This window comes from Lineus longissimus, chromosome 2 (assembly GCF_910592395.1).
Source record: "Lineus longissimus chromosome 2, tnLinLong1.2, whole genome shotgun sequence".
In the NCBI taxonomy this organism is placed as follows: domain Eukaryota; kingdom Metazoa; phylum Nemertea; class Pilidiophora; order Heteronemertea; family Lineidae; genus Lineus; species Lineus longissimus.
In genome coordinates this window covers 12,371,262-12,391,168 of record NC_088309.1, presented here as the reverse complement: position 1 = coordinate 12,391,168, position 19,907 = coordinate 12,371,262, and the positions used below count along the sequence as shown (strand labels likewise).

The 19,907-nt window shown below is 40.2% G+C and overlaps 1 protein-coding gene across 14 annotated transcripts in view; it reads right to left on the bottom strand.

Annotated features, from left to right (window-relative positions):
- Nucleotides 1–19,907, bottom strand: part of LOC135482641 (RNA-binding protein Musashi homolog 2-like) — a 163,076-nt gene that overhangs the window by 124,761 nt on the left and 18,408 nt on the right. For all 14 annotated transcript variants that reach the window (XM_064762871.1, XM_064762874.1, XM_064762877.1 and 11 more), the window contains one exon: nucleotides 1,722–1,814. In XM_064762871.1, coding sequence (XP_064618941.1) covers nucleotides 1,722–1,814 — 93 coding nt within the window. The remainder of the gene's footprint in view (nucleotides 1–1,721; nucleotides 1,815–19,907) is intronic.

The following is a 19,907-nucleotide window of genomic DNA, read 5'->3' as shown; positions in this document are numbered from 1 at the left end:
CAATCACAGAAATTTCTTACACACAAGCTAGCCTTTTAATTCAACATCACAGAAGCTAAGAAGAAACGAGCAACAATTCCATAACCTTCAATTTTATGGTGACTGATTATGACACCCATTTTAGCTGCGCAGTACAGCCAATATAGCCGAGGAATAGGCAGTCTTCGGCATCTCGAGCAGAGATACAGCCCTGAGCATGGTCCGTGGGGACACATTTATCTTCTAACCAGCGTAGAACGAGAAACTGAGATTCATCATCAGCAGAGTGGGGCTCCGATGGGGTAACTTGTGACGCTAACCAGCGCAAGTGCTGGCACGGCAGCTGTTCAGGCAGATGGAGCTGGCAGCATGCCGATATATATTTCTAATTGATCGCTTCTAAATATGAGGGGATTGAAGTTTTGATGAAATATGAATTGGAGCTGTCAAAGACATGAAATACTCAAGAGAGTGCTGGCTGAAATCAAGTTAATTGCTGATGGGAATTCAGGCACAATTATAAAAGGGTCTGGATTGAGGAGTGCTCAGGAAATTGAAGTCAAGCCACATGAGGGTAAAGGTTGGATGGGGACATGAAATTGACAAGAAGGCATGGGCATGAAGATTGGATAGGTACTAGTCTGATGGAGGGCTCCCATTACTGTTGCTTACAACTAATTACAAGACTGCTTCCCTCATTAATTTAATGAAAGGAACATCAAAATCACTAATCAGAAAAACACTGAAGATGACTATGCACTTGACTTGTTCAGGTATCAATACAGAGGTGGGACATTTTTCAACATGACGGCTTTGATCTCAATACAATACAAGTCTCAAGTCAGAAGTTGAAGGAAACAGAAAATAAACTTGACAACTTGGAAAATTTCACTTAATTTGATCACATAGCTGGAATGAAAATTGACATGCGCAAGCAAATCAAAACAAATGGTACCCAAGGAATAGAACTCCCCTCACACAGATAACAACTGGGCATAATCGTCCATCGCATTTATTTTGGTGCCATTAACTTAAATGGTAGTGAATTATCTATTTCCCACAGGACTAATCAGACTAGAATCACAAATCTGAGAATAAACAGTCATCACTGATTATGATCATCATTTGCAAATTGAAGGGTGACCAATGACTTGAGTAAGATGGCTTTCTGAGGCCATAAGTCATTGTTCACACCACCATTTTTGAACACCAGGGCCCAGTTGCTCAATTAATTGTAGAGACAAACACCAACGTTAGTGCACACCAATATCACCGCTAACACCGATTGAGCAACCAGGCCCCTGTAGGCTACATGCTGTTTTCTCATTATTAGAAGTACATCATATATATCATTTTGATTGACCACATTCATCAGCTGTATCTCAAAGGTCCAACTCAAATGTTTGTTGAAAATGTTTCATGTCAATTGAGGTTTTTAAAAATAATCGAAAACTAAAAGATACTACTGCTGCAAGAGGTTGGTCATGTGCAAAAATCACATGAGAGGTCCAGTCCTTATGTAACCAGTAACCATTTACAGCATTGCCAAGGCTGAGAATATCACTATTTTATGCATCGGTACCAATTCATACAAATGTCTTGGCCATTTTACATAAACTCATGTGTCATATTGATTCAATGGGTTCATGAGCATTCACATATAACCTAATTTGGGATTCTCAGCCTCAGCAATGTGTAGATTGTGACAACTGATAGCAAAAGCACACAATAAAGTAACATACCTTTCCAATTTTTTCAAAACAGCGCCTAATATCCTCTTCTTGTGTAGTGTTAGCCACACCTCCTATAAAGATTTTCTTTGTTCTTGTAACCATCTGCAAAGACACGGAAAGGTGAAAATTAGTACTACTTTTAACTTTTACCATTCTTAAGCCTGATTCACAGTGCAACTTGGTCAGTAATCTACCCTTTCGTTTTTAAGTGTGCAGTTTCAGTCTCCCAGTCTGTTAGTTTGATCACCAATAATAGACAGTTTGCGAAAATAAATTTCGGCTTTTTTGGAATGGCCTTTTCACAGGCAGTGTAAGTTTACCATGACATAAAGTCATGTTTTGAATCAAATCATCACAAAAAACATTCAAATCATCATAAACATAAGAAGACATGGACAACTTCAAGTAAATTGCTTGAATAAGCTTGTCTATTATTACTTTTATGCCATGGTAAACAATCGTTGCATGTGAAAAAAATTTCTTTCTAAATGGCTGAAATTTATTTTTTTGCAGGTTCCCATACCCAGCTGAAAAACCCTTCTGCATGTTCAGCCATGCATTTCAAGGAAGTTTGTGTTTTCTTATGAGTCGCAGTATGCCCTAATGGAACTGATGACATGTCACCAGAGTGCTGAAGAAGCAGACACATGAAGAGTGCATCAGCAGGCGTCCCTTGACAAAAAAAACTGACAGGTCGAGGAAAATAATGACATTAACCGCTTTCAAAATGAGGCGGTCGGAGACTCTTAATGCCCAATAACAGTGCTTTAGATGAATATCTCAGGATACGTAGAGCCAATACTATTGCTGATATAGTGTATGCAGGTTATACGCCAGCTGTGAAATCAACAAAGACCCATAGTTTACAGCAAACGAGTCCATGCAATCTAGGGACACTGAGGGGGAAATAGGAGTAAGAGATTGCAGAGAGTGACTTGACACAAGTTAGCCCATGTAATTCCCTAAGGCCTTGACCTAAAATGACCAACAAAACGCTTAATGAAGCCAGTCACTCACAAGATTAATCAAGTGTTTAAAATTTCATGTAAAATAGACCTTTACACGCGATGAATTACACCAGACAAACATACAGTTACGTTTAATGCATTAGCTTCTTCAAAGGCATTGACTTCTTCTTGTCTTTTCTTAATCAGATTTGGCCCTAATTATATATACCAGTCAATTGGAGGCCTAGACATGACAGGTCTAGACAGACTACATGGTCAACTAGGCACTTTCAAAGGAGAATGTAGGTAAAGAGATTTACCAATATTCTCCCTTTAGAATAAGCAGGATGCTTGGCAAACAGAATTTTACCATCCTTGATCATCTCTTCAGGTCAGACGCAAAAGAAAATATATCCATCAACGTATTCAACTACTAAATGAGTAGTTTCCCTGGATTAAAATTGAGTAGGCTATTTTGGTAAATTTTTTAAGTTATAGTTTAATACCACTGATTCAGAGAAGCCTCCATCAGACCAAACTAGACAGCCTAAATCCTGAAATAAAGCTATAACGCTGTTGTGTCTAACATGAAATCACTATCTGGATTTCATAGGTCTATCTACGTAAGAATGGGCAATCTCTCAGGAATCTCTTCTGTTGATGAGAACCAACAGTGTGGTCAATAGGAACACCCTTGATTCAAGACCATTTTCCTTTGTGTCATCAACAAGCTGGAACAGCTTGTTGTCTGTGCTCTGAATAATGTCCCATCAAACCACGCTAGGTGACGTCAATATAAAGATAGGCCTGTGGACACCCCACTGTGAATGCTGTATGAAATTATACGCATATGAGAAAGCCAATAGAACTCTGCACTGAAATGGCCTTTATTTGAAATCACCTTTATACGTGGCAGATATTTTATGATAACCACAAAATTCTATACGTGGGAAGGGTGAATAGAGGACAAAGGTATTAAGCAGGCCCGCCAGGAGAAAGTTGTCACAACGAATGCTATTATCTTCATAGAACGGTACCAAGGCCGAAAGTTTTATGAATTTTAAGTAAGAACCCAAGAAAATAAGTCTCATACTGATAGCCTTTCACAATTTTCGAGAAAGAAATGCCAATTGAAGACCTCCACATCATTGGGCTTGGAATAATGTTATTAATACTTTCTTTGTTCCTGTTTTCTATCACCCTACCAAAATGGATGACAACACAAGATATTCTGCCAAGGGGGGCAATTATCTGCTGGGTTTGATTTTCAATCCTGGCCAAAATCCATGTTATATGTCTAAGGTTTGTCTGCCTCATGTAAAATAAAATATGATTCAAGAAATTGTAGGCCTACTACACCTCACTTGGAATTCTTATAGAAAGTGGACTCAAGAGTGGAACTGTATATTCAAAGTGCACCTGTGTCTGATCAAGGATGGGTTAAAATAAAGACTTCTGTGTTCCTGATAATTTATATTAGCGGTAAATATTTAGTAAGTACGGCCAGAAGGCTGAGATACATAGATAACACCCCATGCTATGTCCATAATGCTTTACCATATTGTGCTATGGAGCCATAGGTAAAGACCAGCAGCAACCTCAGCAATACTCTCCAGACTGCTACTTCAGGTCTAGACTCTTATATAATGTACCAGTAGTTGAGATCACTTAAGGACTAAACACTACTTCTTCTGCAAAGTGCACAGCCATCAATGAATGAACATCTTTCACAGCATCGATCTCCAATTTCCATCAATGCCAAAGTAGTCGCACTGCCAGTCTATTTCCCCCCTGAACAACCTTCAGCTCTTATGTCAACCCGCAAGTGGATTGCCAACTGCCAACAGACCATCATGTATTTTTCAGTGCAACAACAAGAAGAGCGCTTCTATATATTGGTCTCCAGTAGCGCGACTGATGTAGCTATTTAGCCCAATACATGCCGCTGAAAGAATGTTATCCACAGAGAGCTATTGGTTAAAAAGACGAATCTTAGAACCATGTAACGGACTACAAATTTAGCTTGTCAACTGCGGACGGCTTGTGGCATTTCTTACACTGCCGTACATGTGCGCAGCTCATTTTTCACTTGGCCACCATAATTTCTGTCAGGGGAAATTGGTGAGCAGTAAATATAGCCAATCACTATCCCTACGGCTTAGCCATCGCAATGTACCTAACATGAATGTACACAGGCTAGCATATGGTTCTGTTAAATCAAATTCTAGGTGATATGAGGCTGTCAGAAACATGGTTTGGGACTTCACTGACAAGACTACCAGATGATGCCATCCCAAATAAATGCTTCATTTACAAACGATTGTCGCACGAACACAATATCACATGAACATCTTTGCATGGCAATGGGTTCTGTTTCAAGATCATTAAGTTTATGTCTTCTTTTCCTAACCCTTCTGTCCTCAATAAAGCAATCGACAGGGAAGGTTGCTGTCGAAATCAAGACCCAAGTAAAAAGAAGTTATTGGCATAGCGTAGGCCTTCCAATTGTGCAAAATAATGACAGAAGCAGTCTGGAAGAACATGTCTTTCTCTTTTATGGAAGACAATGACACATAATGCCTCGAAACAAAGGATGTACTTCGACAGTGGAATATGACGCAAGACGCCCCTGCCTCCCCCACTGTATCCAAGGCAATTTACAGCCTCTATTCAAGCCACTAAGATATTTGAATAGAATATCGCAATCGCTTTAAGTCAGAGCCAACTCCACCAGAAAGACTGCAACTCCAGATCATCAAAGAGTAGGCTGATGACAGCAATATATAGGCTATAAAGAAGATGAGAATACAATGGAATAGATTGTGGTATTTTACCAGGGACTCATGGCAATTTTACCCAAGTCACCCATTCCCCATGAAGCCAACATCAAAGCCAGAGAACGAAATTCAATCAGGGAAGCTCATAGCACTTCTTCCCCAATTCTCCGCAAGATTCCAAGCAGAAGAAGTCATTCTTTTATCCGGTGTATAAAAATCCAACACAGGAAAGCGATTCTTGGGCAGCATGGCAACAAATTGGATTATGGGTGAAAGAAATGGAAAGATGTGGCTGTTTCAACATGCCCAGTCGTTGCTTCATACGAGTGTTAGTGGTAACCCTGGGCAATAATGGAAATAAACCACAAAAATCACGGGCGACAATTTCCTCGTGTAATGGTCAGTGCACAGTCAGTCACTAGAAGTGAATGTGGCAAGGCCATTCATTATGATGTGATTACAATGTCAGCAACATCGCAGCAGCCCGGCCAGTTGTTAAGTGATTTTATACACTAGGGGATCAGCTAAGTATATGTATTACTCCCCAAGGGAATAAGGAAATTGTGAGGAAAGTATCCTAAACTTCATGCCCCAATCAAAATGATACAAAACAAAGGTCTACAAGTCAAAAGAATTCCTTGTGGCCAACAATCCACTGATGAATATTTCCTGATTTCTCAATAGTACTGATGCTTGGGCATGTTAAATTACACCTCAAATGCGCCCACCTCTTGTTACGCTTGGCAGCATCTTCCCACAAGACGGCAGATACAATGGCTGTCGCTTCTAAAGATGCAGACACAGGGGAATGCAGTCGTGGGTGACAATTGTATGAGTTTCTTTTCTTATTCATATTAAATCAGCACAAAAACACCCCAAACTTCTTTTCACTTTCATGGGATCCAACATATTTTCATCTTTGGTCATTCCACTGTAACCCAATGTGTGTGTGTTACAACTTGACGAGAAATGACAAACTGGCAAAAAAATGGAAGTTAATGTGTACGTTCAAAATAGAACCAAAAGCACTGCAATTACTTTGTTGCAAAGGAACTGAATTATCCACAATGCTGAAACCAATGACAACAAAAAATAATGATGGCAGAAAGTAGACATCATGAAACAGGAAATAAGCATTTCGTCAGAAGTCTTTGAATTTTGCCAGCGCCCAATCAAACATCTGACACATCATATCCAAAATCAAGCAGAATTATTCTCAATTAAGCATTCTAATTACAACTGAGAGTGCTGCTCGCTCAACACTAATTAGTGGAAGTTCAACAGCACAAATGGGAATCTGCAATCTTTCCAAGATGGCTGCCTGATAACATGCATCATTCAGATTCAGCAGACTACGGCAGCTGAGATGATTCTGAATTATTGTGTGAGGGCGGCAGCTGGTTGTGCGTCAAAGCTATAGGACATCGCCAATGAAATACAATCACTTGCGAGGAGACAACAATCATCATTACAATGCTAAGTCCTGGCAACATCTTGTTCGACACAACAACAGGCATAATCGTGGGAACAACGGCGTCAAGACAACAACTACTAATAGTTTGAAAGTTGATTGTTGCACAACAAAATATTTAAAAAGCTATCTGTTTAGCAAAGATAGTTTTTATGCATGAAGTAGAACAGAGTTAGGAGGTGATACGAATTAAACTCAAGAAGTACAATGTTTGAGCAAATTTTGCAGAAAACACCAATCTTGCAAAGGAAAACTGGAAACAAAGGGCAGGTGTTTCTTTAAATACAAAGAAATAGACCAGAAGATGTGACAAGATAAGTGCTTTCCACCAAAGCCAGAGGATGCTACTCTACACCAGAAAAGTCCAAATATTGTTTGAATATGGACAAATCAGGTACCAAATGAGCTGAATCATGACACCCAACATCAACAAAGAAATTTGTCATCAAGATGAGTGACTTGAGGATGACTAACACTTCCCATCGGCAGGAAGGTCACAGTAATTAGATCAGGAATATCAGAAACAAGACTTTATAGGAAAGACACCTTTCTTTGTGGTCAAACCTTCGTTAATTTATTCAACAAAATGGCTGCATAATTGTCGAGGAGCATACGACGAAACCCTTTTCAACTGATCCCGCATCTTCTTTGGTTGATTATGTAACCTTTTTGGGCGCTTCCACCCCATAATCGCAAATTACCTCCATTGATTTTTAACATACGGTTTTAGTGCGTCATCGTTATTTCGATAGCCTATACAGCAATTCAAATTATAATGTATGCCAGTGCAAAATCATCGAAGCAAAAAACCATGGTGGCGCCATATGAAAAGTGCCTCTGGCACTCCAAGAATTCTCACTTGAAACAAACATCACATGAATCAGAATCCTTGATTTTTAGAAATATGAAAATGAAATTGAAATACTGTTTCATACTTACCGGTTGTGCCGGCATGGAGTTCATGATTTCTGCTTATGCTTGTTCACGCTACGCTAAACTACCAACTACGAATGAATGTCTCCTAAACCCGTGAGCTTGTGTCATATACTAATTGCATCGCATGGATATCACATATAAAATGATAGTATATGCTTTAACAGGTCTAAGCAAGTCCAGGATCAGTAGTCACAGACAATCACAATAAAGTCCCATCAATAATTTTGAACAAAATCCAAGAACTAAAATGAGTGGATCATATGAATAAAAGTATAGAGATAGTGATAACAATATGCTTTGACGAGCAATGAAAAGTTTGGGTGACGTAGCCATCCACCCATGGATACATAGTTTCCTTCAACAAAGGCGCCCTTTGAATTCGTATCTGGGTTGGTGACTGAGCGACGACCTATACTTTCTGAAACCCTATGGTGTCAATGCACGCCCGAACCATTTCTTTTTGAATTCACAAGTCATGCCCTGCCAAACATACAGAGCAAGTTCACATTCAATTCAACTGTGATAGTTTTATATCCCATTCTTCATACTCCATTCACGTCATATAAAAGCGTTATAGAACTTGCACTACTGTCATATGGAGGAATCTCATGAGGTGGCTATAGTCTTCCCAACCAAGCAGTGGCCTATACAGATTACGAACTCGGGCATAAGAAAGCGACCAACCCCTGAATCTTCTCCCCCCTCATGCTGGTTTAGCTTTACAAACCGCTTAAATGAAGGAGGATATTTCCTTAAAATTCAGCCACAGGCATATCTGAAGTTAACTTCTGCACTAAAGATTTGATTAATATAGAGAATTATAAAGAAGAAATAATGAAATTTGGTGCACTGATGAAATTCTTATAAAGGAAAGATAGTGCCAGACAAAGTCCTTATTTATTTTGGTAGTGATTGTACAGGCCTTCTTCACTCATTCCCATGGACAAATAACACCTCCACCTTGTACTAGTAAATCGAAAGTTTTAACATCAGGTTTGTGGTAACCAAAGTCTGTGCAAGGTTCTGTGCTATTTTGCCACTTTGAGACACTTTTGGTTTTTGAGTCTGTGGAAAATAACCCTCTCACATTTTAGCTACTAAAATACTGCCCAAGCATAACCTGGAAACGGACTATAGGGCTAGATAACTGCACCGTGTTTGCACAAAGCAATGGATGTTTTGGACCTGACTCAACAAGGGGGATAAAGCCGTCCCTTGGTCGCATTCAGCAAAGCCATTCACTTTGACCTGAATCCTGCCATTAACCCGCATATTGTGTATATAGTTGCCAAGGTAGCCAAAACACAGCGCTTCAATAAACAGAAAGTGAGTTATTCAAATATAATTATTGTCACTTTCAACGGACACTCCAGCCCCGAAAACATGCTGGATCATTGAAATGATTAGGCGTGACTCAATATTGAGCGATAAATGGTCAATAAAAATCTGTCCTGGAAGCTTTTGGGGTGATGATGATAAGTGTAAAGGACACTTTGGAGGGCTCATCATGCTTCGAAAGATCAATATGATCATTCAAGTTTTACCCACTATGAACATTTGACCCTAACAATTAATGCCGAACTGGAATACATGAATGCCTTTTTAGAAATACAGAATTGCGTGAAAGCTATGGTTGTTGAAGACACTTAAACAGTAATATTGTATTTTGTTAGACCTTTACTTGCATAATCGACGAAAACAAAGAGACTCGGTCAATGTCCAAGCCTCAGGTTCAAGTGGTACTTTTGCAGCCCTAATAGGGTAAATGATTTGGGAAACCTAAATTGTAAAATCAACTTTGGAATAAGCATCACAACACTAAGCGGTCAGATATAACACATTTTTTATGTATGTAAAATTCTGAACATTTTGTATATTCAGCCTCGTGATGTCATAATTTGATCGCACTATCTCCGTCAAACTCACTGATTGAGCTATCTCCCGTCAAATAAGAAGTTTAGAGGGGTTATTGCCTAATTTGGCGACAAAACCCTTCCGTGACTGCTCAGAAAGAATTTTCCATTTCTGAATTACTCAATTACTCAAGCCAAAACACGTTTGCTTCTTGGTCGAAAAAAATCTTATAGCCATAGATTCCATTTTTTTCATTTCCACTGAATTTGTCGCATTTTGTAACTTGCCTAATGTCGGTATGAACTTCTGTTCAAATCATATTGGATAACGCCTTAACAGAGGTCGCTCACAGGCAGACGCACACTCAAACCTCAATCACAACCAAAGCCATTATATACTCTATTATTCCAGACACCTCACACATAGATTTTATTGGAAAATATGACAATATCAGTTTTTTGCCATTTTTGTTTCCAGAAATGGATTTGGAGCACTGTACATACGATATCTAAGCTGTTCGTATGAAAACTGTGGCACACTATTATATAAGAATATACCCATTTGAACAAGGCAAAGGACTGATGGAAATCGACCTGCTGCTACTAGGTTTGACCGATGTTATATGGAGATGAACTTTCTTTCACACCAGCCATGCAAATGAACTGCACAACTGAAACTTTAATAGAAGTACAATCACAAAAATATCATTTTGTATTGACATGACACTGGGTATCGCTGGACCCAGCACAAGTTTTTACTCAGGCCCAAAACAATCAAAATACCTGACCTAGTACAATTTTTGTGCTATTTTTGCAACATAATGGCTTGTGTAATCAGGTGTAGAGCGGTGCATGTCACGCTAGAATGACCACGTCATTATGCAAACTTCAGATATTTGGCTGTAGAGGGGGTACATTCCTGGGCACAAAATGTCCACAGTTATTGGCCAAGCGTTGACACAAACAATCCATATTTCCCACCAGTCAACATAACTCTGAAACCACAGCATTTCTCAGTGACTTTTTATTCATATTACCTATCAAAGACTACAGTTCAACAGGCCAGAAATCATTATTAACGGGTTTTGCCTCAATCCTCAAAGATACATATTTTCATCACTTCAACATTTTTCAGTACATTCTCAATGTTTAGAAAGTGTCAGGCAGATGACCTCCCTTGGTGATATAAGCCAGGAAAATACTGAACAAGTGTGGGTATGATTTATTTCAAAATTTTCACAGAATTATGTCCTGACATACATACATGCAGCTCTTGCACTAGGACTGCCTGGAACTACCGGTATGTGGTAGCTATATCAAGGATAATTGGTTTCAGGTGACAATGTTAACGCCCACTTTTTATCACAAACAAAATTGGCTATTTTCCCTTGAGGAAACTTGCCTGTGCTACACATCATCACTTCCAGAATACTTTATTGATAAAGGGTACTTAATAAAACAGACAGCAGACTGCAAACTATGACTCTAATGCTAGTTTCTATAAGCAAATTATCAGAAATCAATGTCTTATCTCATAGAAAATATAAGTTATAGAAAAATTGCAAATGATCATGATTTTGTCCTCAGGTGACATAGAGATTTGTCCTAATTATATAATACAATATGACACTCAGTGTGATGTGTGTAATTATTGTGAATATTTTTTTCAATCAATATTATTTCAAGGTCAGACATGAGTTCAGTGAGATGCTGACAGCACGTCTGATTTGTCATCAAAATTAAACCAGGTTAATAATAATCGCAAAGATCAGTTCAGTACTCATGGATTACAATCATTCAAGGTATGGTCGGAGAAAGAATCATTTAGAATCACAGCCTACTCCCCAAAAGGTTAATGACATTTAGTTCAAACATCTTTACCAACTCCAAAGACATGAAACTAGATTGAAGGCCCATTTTCCACAAGACAATAACATGCCGCCACCGAGCATCACATCAGATGTGCTGACATTAGCGTGACATCGCCAAGGCGCTTGCATCTTCTATGATTTCACATTAAATATAGACAACGATCTGTTATATGACACCTCGACTACATCATGTACATTGATTGATTAGACGGTGAAAAACGTATGGGTCCACAAATAACTCTTCCTACGATAAAGAATGCCATTACACTAAAAGTGCACCGAAATTTAACCAAACGATAGGCAGATTAAAGGAAACCAATAGCGAAACGCTGATAAAAATGGGGAGTTTTGAACGGCCCGGTTAAAATCTAAGGCCGGAATAAGCTTCCATTGATAAAAGTAAGCAGTTTCGAGTTCCCTCAGGTGGTTGATTATTTAGCAAATGAGCTGCATCAGAAGTAATCACTAATTTAGTAATTTTTACCACGTTTAGCAATTCCAAATAAAGACTTGTGCCATGATTGGATCTCTTTAACTGAAAAAAGACTGATTCAGATGTCACAAAATTGCCTATGGCGAGTATCATTGGCCATTAATCTAAACTTTTGCTGAAATCAATTTGTTTTTTTCAAATTCTCAAAATGCAATATACTGATATCAGTTATAAGAGAATATTTAATACTTTATTCAATAGGTCATATTTTAATCAAAATCAAAGCATGAACTTCTCGACACATGCTTAAATGAAATCTATGGATGAGGGTTCAGGGACATGCTGGTATTGCACCTGGCTAAATATGCATTATTCACTACAATTAGATCTGAGTGCATGTCAATAGCTTTCATCATTGTGTTCTGAAGAGTACATAAAAATCTGTGCAACCGAGCATCATGGGAACATGACACCGCCAGTGATGTCAATACAATACGAAATAGCTTCTAACCAAAATTAGATTGAATATCATTAAATATAAAGTGGTTTAAACTTCCTGGAATAATAAGAATAAATGGGAAACCAATTTATCCTGTTTCTGTTTTTATGAAGAGAAATATTTACAGATGTAAACATGAAAGGCAGCTCTTGAATTCATATTGGAAAGGGCACAATCCTTAAGGGGAGTTGATTACAGAGTCAGTATCTTTAGAGACAGATTAGGTAAATACATCGACTCAAAGTGCTCGATGACACGAAATATATCTCACACTTTTAACTGGTGACCAATAAATCCTGCTCAAGCCTCCCTGCAGAAGTGTAGGAAAATGTTAAAGCTTATCGCGCACTAACCAATGCAGGTAACAAAAAGTTGGTAATAATTAATTTAACCCATTGTCTGGGAGTTATTCAAGATCAAAAGTACTTAACCCACAATTGCTTCCCTTTGAGTTACTGTCTTCACCAATGTACAGCAAAGTTGATGAATGGAAGCATGCCTTGGGCCAAATATGGTCAGTTGACACACCTTCTTGTAATTTCTATTATGTAGACCTGCAGACCAGAATTCTATGCACAAAAATATAGCGAGACAATCTGATGATCAGTCTGATACTGGGTAGATCAAATGGAGGACAGCCTGACTTCAGGTCACAAGTAGTATTTCCATGATGAGTGGACTTACCCTCATATCTTCTGCCCGCCTTCTCTCAAACTCAAGCTGCTCACTGGACGGAGGACTGAACATATCCTTCATGAGGAAGGACTGCTTGGGTGGACTGAGCATGATGGACTAGAAAGCCAGGGAGACAAGGACACAGCTGTTTCCAAGTTGAATATATTACTCCTGGATATGGTGTTCTGTATTCCAAGATTCAAGCTGTTTTCTTTAGGCCACACTAATCTGTATATAGCATATTATTCCAAGCTGTCTCCCACTTTCTTACGAACCTGGAAGCACTTCTCTTCTCTAGCACCACTGAAGTCCGCCTGTAAATGGTACGCCAGCCTTGGACTGTTTGCAACTATATGCTACAGGAACTGGCTTAAGTATACTCAACCAGTGTTGAACAATCACTTAGCAAACATTAGGATGTCTTGGTCACTTATTCAAGGATCAAAACCAAAGTTGTGTTTTCACAAGCACATGCAGATCAATTAACCCCATACTGCTGAAAGCTAACCAAACCTTGTCTAAGCAAACAACTCAAATATTTGTCATCCATAACTGAAGTAAGGTTTCTATGTGGGTTGCATAACTTGGTTTACTTGGTCCAGTCACATTGTTGGCTGTCTTCATTTGAACAGGCATTTTCTGGCAAACTTACAGCACTGTGTTAGCCCTTGTTCTTATGATCATTTGCATTATTCTTGGACTTGTAACATTATGTATGATCAGTTGAATATAATAAAAAGCAGTTAACAACCTTCAGTTCAACTTCAAATATTTCAAAAGTTGGCTTCAATCTTTCTCTCAGATTTGTGTATGAACACATGTAAATATTGGTATCAGTAACCACAACAAAGTTTAAGTCCTGCAGGGATATTTTATGAACCAAAACAGAATTTAGATAAATTTGAACTCTTAGTCAAAAGACAAGTCAACATCCTTTCAATGCTATGCTTATGGCAAAATCTATTAGCATTAATTTGAGATTATTCTTTACAGTTGGTCCCACAATGGAGGGCTGCCTGTAGGTGCCACCTGGTGAATATGGCCTAAACCATTCACCCCAAAAATCACATACCATGACTGAAATAGTATTGTCGGGAATGGTATTGTGCTGCAAGAACTCATAATTCGTGGCCAGACTGCCCATTGAGTTCCCAAAAAAGACCAGTTCAAAGAGTTCTTGCTAAGTGGACAATGGCTGAACTCAACAGTGATTGCATTGCGCTACTCACTACTCCCTACTCGACCATGGGATCCTCACACATGTGGCTTGGCCAATTTGTGGATACATGCTGTCATACCCTCAGAAGAAAAAAAGAGACCAATTGTTAGAAGAATGACCACAAGTTTTAGATTTTCTGCCATATAATGCCCTCAAAGAGGTCTATAATAGAAGTGTCAGGAAACACTTTGATAAGAGCAAGTATTCACACTTCCTACAAAAACGTTACCACCAGGTGAAAGATCTGAAGTGGGAAATAAGCAAACATTGTCATTTACTTGTTTGTCTGGTAAAGTGAGAATGCAAGCTAACAGTAAAATGTGTGCTCCATAGCTGAAGGATGCCCATGGTTGGTTGGGGTCTGACTGGCACCACTGAAACAAATTAACTGTAAATCCCACTGGCAAATGTAGTACACCATCAAGCTGTTTAGTCCGATAAAGTTTAGACCATTCACACAGGTGGCACTGCATTCTACAAGTAACATGGCAAACTGCTATTTTCCAGACTTGCAGTGCCACCTGTGGGCATCAGAATACTGTGAGCTGTGAAGGTCAAGTGACAGGAACAATACTGTCTGAAAAGCTATGGATTGGCCAATGGCTACCAGAGTCTCCAAGGCATAATATTAGGACCAAGGCATAATATTAGTTCAGTTAGCACAACACAGGGAATTCCCCAGGATTAGAAATTAGCAGATTTTCATACCAAAGAGGTCAAGTTGTATCTGCATGTGAGAGGTGCACATGCCTTTAAATTTCTCAGCTAGATCAGACAAACCAACACTCACAGGGCACTGATTCAGTTCATGCTCAAAGGCATAGGGCCTAAGTAGGCAGTGTGGATGATTTATGGAGACCACGTTTTAGGTCAATTCAAATACCCATGCCCTTTGCCAACATCAAGAACAGAACCTGATTTTCGTAAATACAACAGCAACATATACAATAACTCAACACTTCAAGAGAGTCAGGTGTGCAAACATAACCATTTCAATACAATTCACTCCACACTGAACACAAGTGGTTAACCTAACAACAAATTTCTGATCAGGATCTTTCAAAGCAAACAGTGGTAGTGGTGCTTGGTTATATCCTCTGCATTTCTGCACTGGTTCATAGTAATCACTGCTTACACTTGGTATCGGCTTGTGGTATTCGACTCGATGACTCGACGACGCGATGACTCGATGACGCGATCAAGTTGGAATCTTTTTATAGAATATCACTGCCTGGACTGTAATTTATACATAGAATCATAAGTGGAGGAAAATAAAAAAGAACCGATCATTACCAATCCCTTTCCAGCTGTTTTCACCGTATCTAATCCGACCATTTTTCGTTTCCTACAAGTTCGCATTTTTGATAAAACCATGCGCCATGTTGCTATGCAAGCTATACACCTTTCCAGAAATGGGGCGCCGAGTGTCCGAAATAGTGATGTCATAAGGGGAAACTAGGATTGTGGTGGAGGGACAAAGGAGATAGTCATGGTTGACCAACACACTTGAATGCCTTTAATGACGGACAAGGGGGAAAAAGTTAGTTCCAATGCAAGCCACCAATTTCGGAAAGCATGTATAGGGGCTGATGTATTGGGGGGGGGGGGGGAGCAGATGTCAAGGGGCGGAAGAGGGACTGAGTGACTGAGTCTAAAAAACTGCACATATGCGAAATTCCGATTGTTGACAGACTACCACATGACATCTGACATTGGCCACTAGAAGCTTGTTTGTCAATTAAATCTCCGGTCATTTTGCATGCTATGAAACTTCCGCGAGTCCTTTAAATATCAAAATCAATCGCGGGGACCAATCTTCAGTGGCCATGGCTGGGGGGGGGGGGGCACATCCTTCTACATACCGTAGCTGGGTATGGGAAGGCCGAGCTAAAACCTCTGCTGTTGCAGCGGCAGCCCGGAGACCAGGATCATGGGATTCCGTATTTTAGCAAAATCCATAGCAACGATCGCGTCATCGAGCCATCACGTCGTCGAGTCATCGAGTCGAATACCACAAGCCCTTGGTATCTGAGCAATGCAGATTGGCTTGTGGTATTCGACTCGATGACTCGACGACGCGATGACTCGATGACGCGATCCGGTTGGAATCTTTTTAAAGAATATCACTGCTTGGACTGTAATTTATACATAGAATCATAAGTGGAGGAAAATAAAAAAGAACCGATCATTACCAACCCCTTTCCAGCTGTTTTCACCGTATCTAATCCGACCATTTTTCGTTTCCTACAAGTTCGCATTTTTGATAAAACCATGCGCCATGTTGCTATGCAAGCCACTGGTATCTTACCGTCAATACAGCTAATACACCTAAATATAGCTGGTTCAGATCAACCTCCTACCCAGGATCTTTACGAGCAGAAATTCCAATGTTAAAATGACACGCGAGTTCCTGGAGACAAGGTTGGCTCTGGATATCCGTTCAGCACGGCAATATTAAATGTCCTATACACCTTTCCAGAAATGGGGCGCTGAGTGTCCGAAATAGTGATGTCATAAGGGGAAACTAGGCCTGTGGTGGAGGGACAAAGGAGATAGTCATGGTTGACCAACACACTTGAATGCCTTTAATGACGGACAAGGGGGAAAAAGTTAGTTCCAATGCAAGCCACCAATTTCGGAAAGCATGTATAGGGGCTGATGTATTGGGGGGGGGGGGGGGGGCAGATGTCAAGGGACAGAAGAGGGACTGAGTGACTGAGTCTAAAAAACTGCACATATGCGAAATTCCGATTCTTGACAGACTACCACATGACATCTGACATTGGCCACTAGAAGCTTGTTTGTCAATTAAATCTCCGGTCATTTTGCATGCTATGAAACTTCCACGAGTCCTTTAAATATCAAAATCAATCGCGGGGACCAATCTTCAGTGGCCATGGCTGGGGGGGGGGGGGGGGACATCCTTCCACATACCGTAGCTTGGTATGGGAAGGCCGAGCTAAAACCTCTGCTGTTGCAGCGGTAGCCCGGAGACCAGGATCATGGGATTCCGTATTTTAGCAAAATCCATAGCAACGATCGCGTCATCGAGCCATCGCGTCGTCGAGTCATCGAGTCGAATACCACAAGCCATGCAGATTAGCCACACTGAAACTACTATGCCTGGAACAGAAGCAGGCAAAGGCGGCATCTTGAGTGAGAACCATTGTCATCATTAAAATTCTCTCTGAGAAAGCTGAGCCCAGGAAAAAACAGGGGCCTAGGCCTCGGTGCTGAAGGAGAGCGCTGACCTTGGCAGCGCTACTCAAAATGTGATGAAAGGTGTTACCATTTTGAGCTAGCGCCAGACAGTCTAATTGAACAAACTTCCATCAATTTCTCATTCTAACAATATTAACTGTGCGCATGTCTCTAGCGATGCAACTGATCATGCCCACCTTCAAGCTGGGGTCAATACAGTTCCTTAGCTTAGAAGGTGTGTGTGTGTGCCATAATATTCATTTTACCATTTTCAATTAAGACCAGGGCACCGAGTAGCTTTTGTAGTCCTTAATCATTGATGAACATAATTTTATTCCATGGGTACAGTCTTAAGGGATACGCAGGCTCTACAATGTAATGAAGACGAACATGGATAATCAGAATACTGTCTTCGCTTGAAATCTCAAGGGGGGGAACTCAAAATTAGGCACTGCGGGGCACCGGAATGACAGATGGTAAAGACACATTATGAGCACGTCTCGCAAGTGTTCAGCACATTAGCTGACTTGCGAAGTCACACAATTAAATTTACGTACCAAATGGTAAAAGAGTACAGGTAAGGGTAAGCCAATAAATTATTTATTTTTTAATTCGATCAGGGATTTTTTATTCTACACAGAAATTACTCATGATTCTGGTGCTGAAACTGGATTGAAACAACATAAAAGAACTGAACTGTAAGAAACAGATTAGGAAAACGAGAGAGGCACATCATCAGACCATGGCACCTGGAAACATCCTGGCCTCTAGAGCACTTCACACTAATTAAAGTTGTATATATTGTTTAATCACAATATGTTCAATATGACCCTAGATGACAGGAAAATGGCTATTAACTTGTCCAGTGAGCGTTTCCTGCTTTACACTGCAAAGCACACCACTCCGGTTGGAATCATTGCTTCATACTATGAATCACTAGTAAATGAAGATTTTTCAACAACACTTCAGAGTGATATTGTCAGGTTTATGAGAGGTTTAACAGCACTTGTAGGTGGTTCATCCTAATACATTAGTACTCTCATCAGATGCTTGCCCCACTACAAAAGCACTAAGGAACCATAAATATAACAATAGCAATGATCTCATTATCAAAATGCCCTGGTCACTTACTCATTTTCACTGGTTTTAATGCCCAATTCTGATTACTGATATTTATTTATCATAAGAGAAATGCAGTGTCTTAACATTCCCCTTTTATTGGATTGTCATCCCTTTTTCCTCGAAATTTCATATTGCAGCCAAATACAATTCCTTTTACGGTCCATAGGTGTCACTGCATGTATTACAAACCATGTAGAATCCCCCAGTTTAGGTCATACCCTTCTTGATAAACAAATTCTTGTTTCCAGGTAAACATTCAATCTACTGTACAGTGCTTGATATGGACTGAAATTCGACCAAGCCAAGCAAGGTACATTTCTTTACACTTCCGCCTAGAACCAAGAATTTGTTTATCAACAAGGGCATGGCCTAAACTGGGGGATTGTGGATATCACAATCTCTGTAGAGTGACTGTCCGCTCCCCTGGCCCTCCCACCCCCTCATCATGCATATTCTTCGATGTAAGTAAAAATCGCAGTGACATACACACACCATTGCCAACAGCACCCAACTACACCAAGTCCCTGATTTCAGGGTAGCAATCGCTCACGTTCTATGTTACTTGTGCCAAAAGGGTTATTGTCGTCCTGGGTGATGCACAATATCACACAGCCTCTATCTGGGTGATGCATAACATCACCCTGGGTGACATAAGCTGCGCTTACACCACGAAATATTGGTGGACCAATTGCACTTACACCACCACATTGCCGCGACAAATTGGTTCGGCAATCCATTGCCGATACAAATTGCCGAGCGAATTTGTCCCACCAAGCTTGATGGTCCAAATTCGCCCGGCTTGTTAAAAGCTCGGCTTTGTCGTGGTGTACGCGCAAATGGTTCGGCAATTAGCTAGTTAATGGTTCGGCTCCAGGCGGCGCTTTCGAAATGGCGCTTTCTGCCAAGGCTTTCCGCGTTCTGCTTATTGTTTGCGCGCCATCTGTAGCCGGATTTTATAACTAGCTGCAGCGCTGGTGTAAGCGCTTGGTGGATTTTCGATGGTGCGGCATTGGTTCCCGAACCAAGATTGTTGGTCCATTTTCAGGTGGTGTAAGTGCGGCTATAGTCCATGCACAACATCACCCAGGGTGATGTTATGCATTCGTTTCGCTATTGGTGACGGGGTTGTCGAATCGGCGGACGTGGAAATGTTCACGGCCCAAAAAAATGGCAGCCGTTCATCTGGTTCAC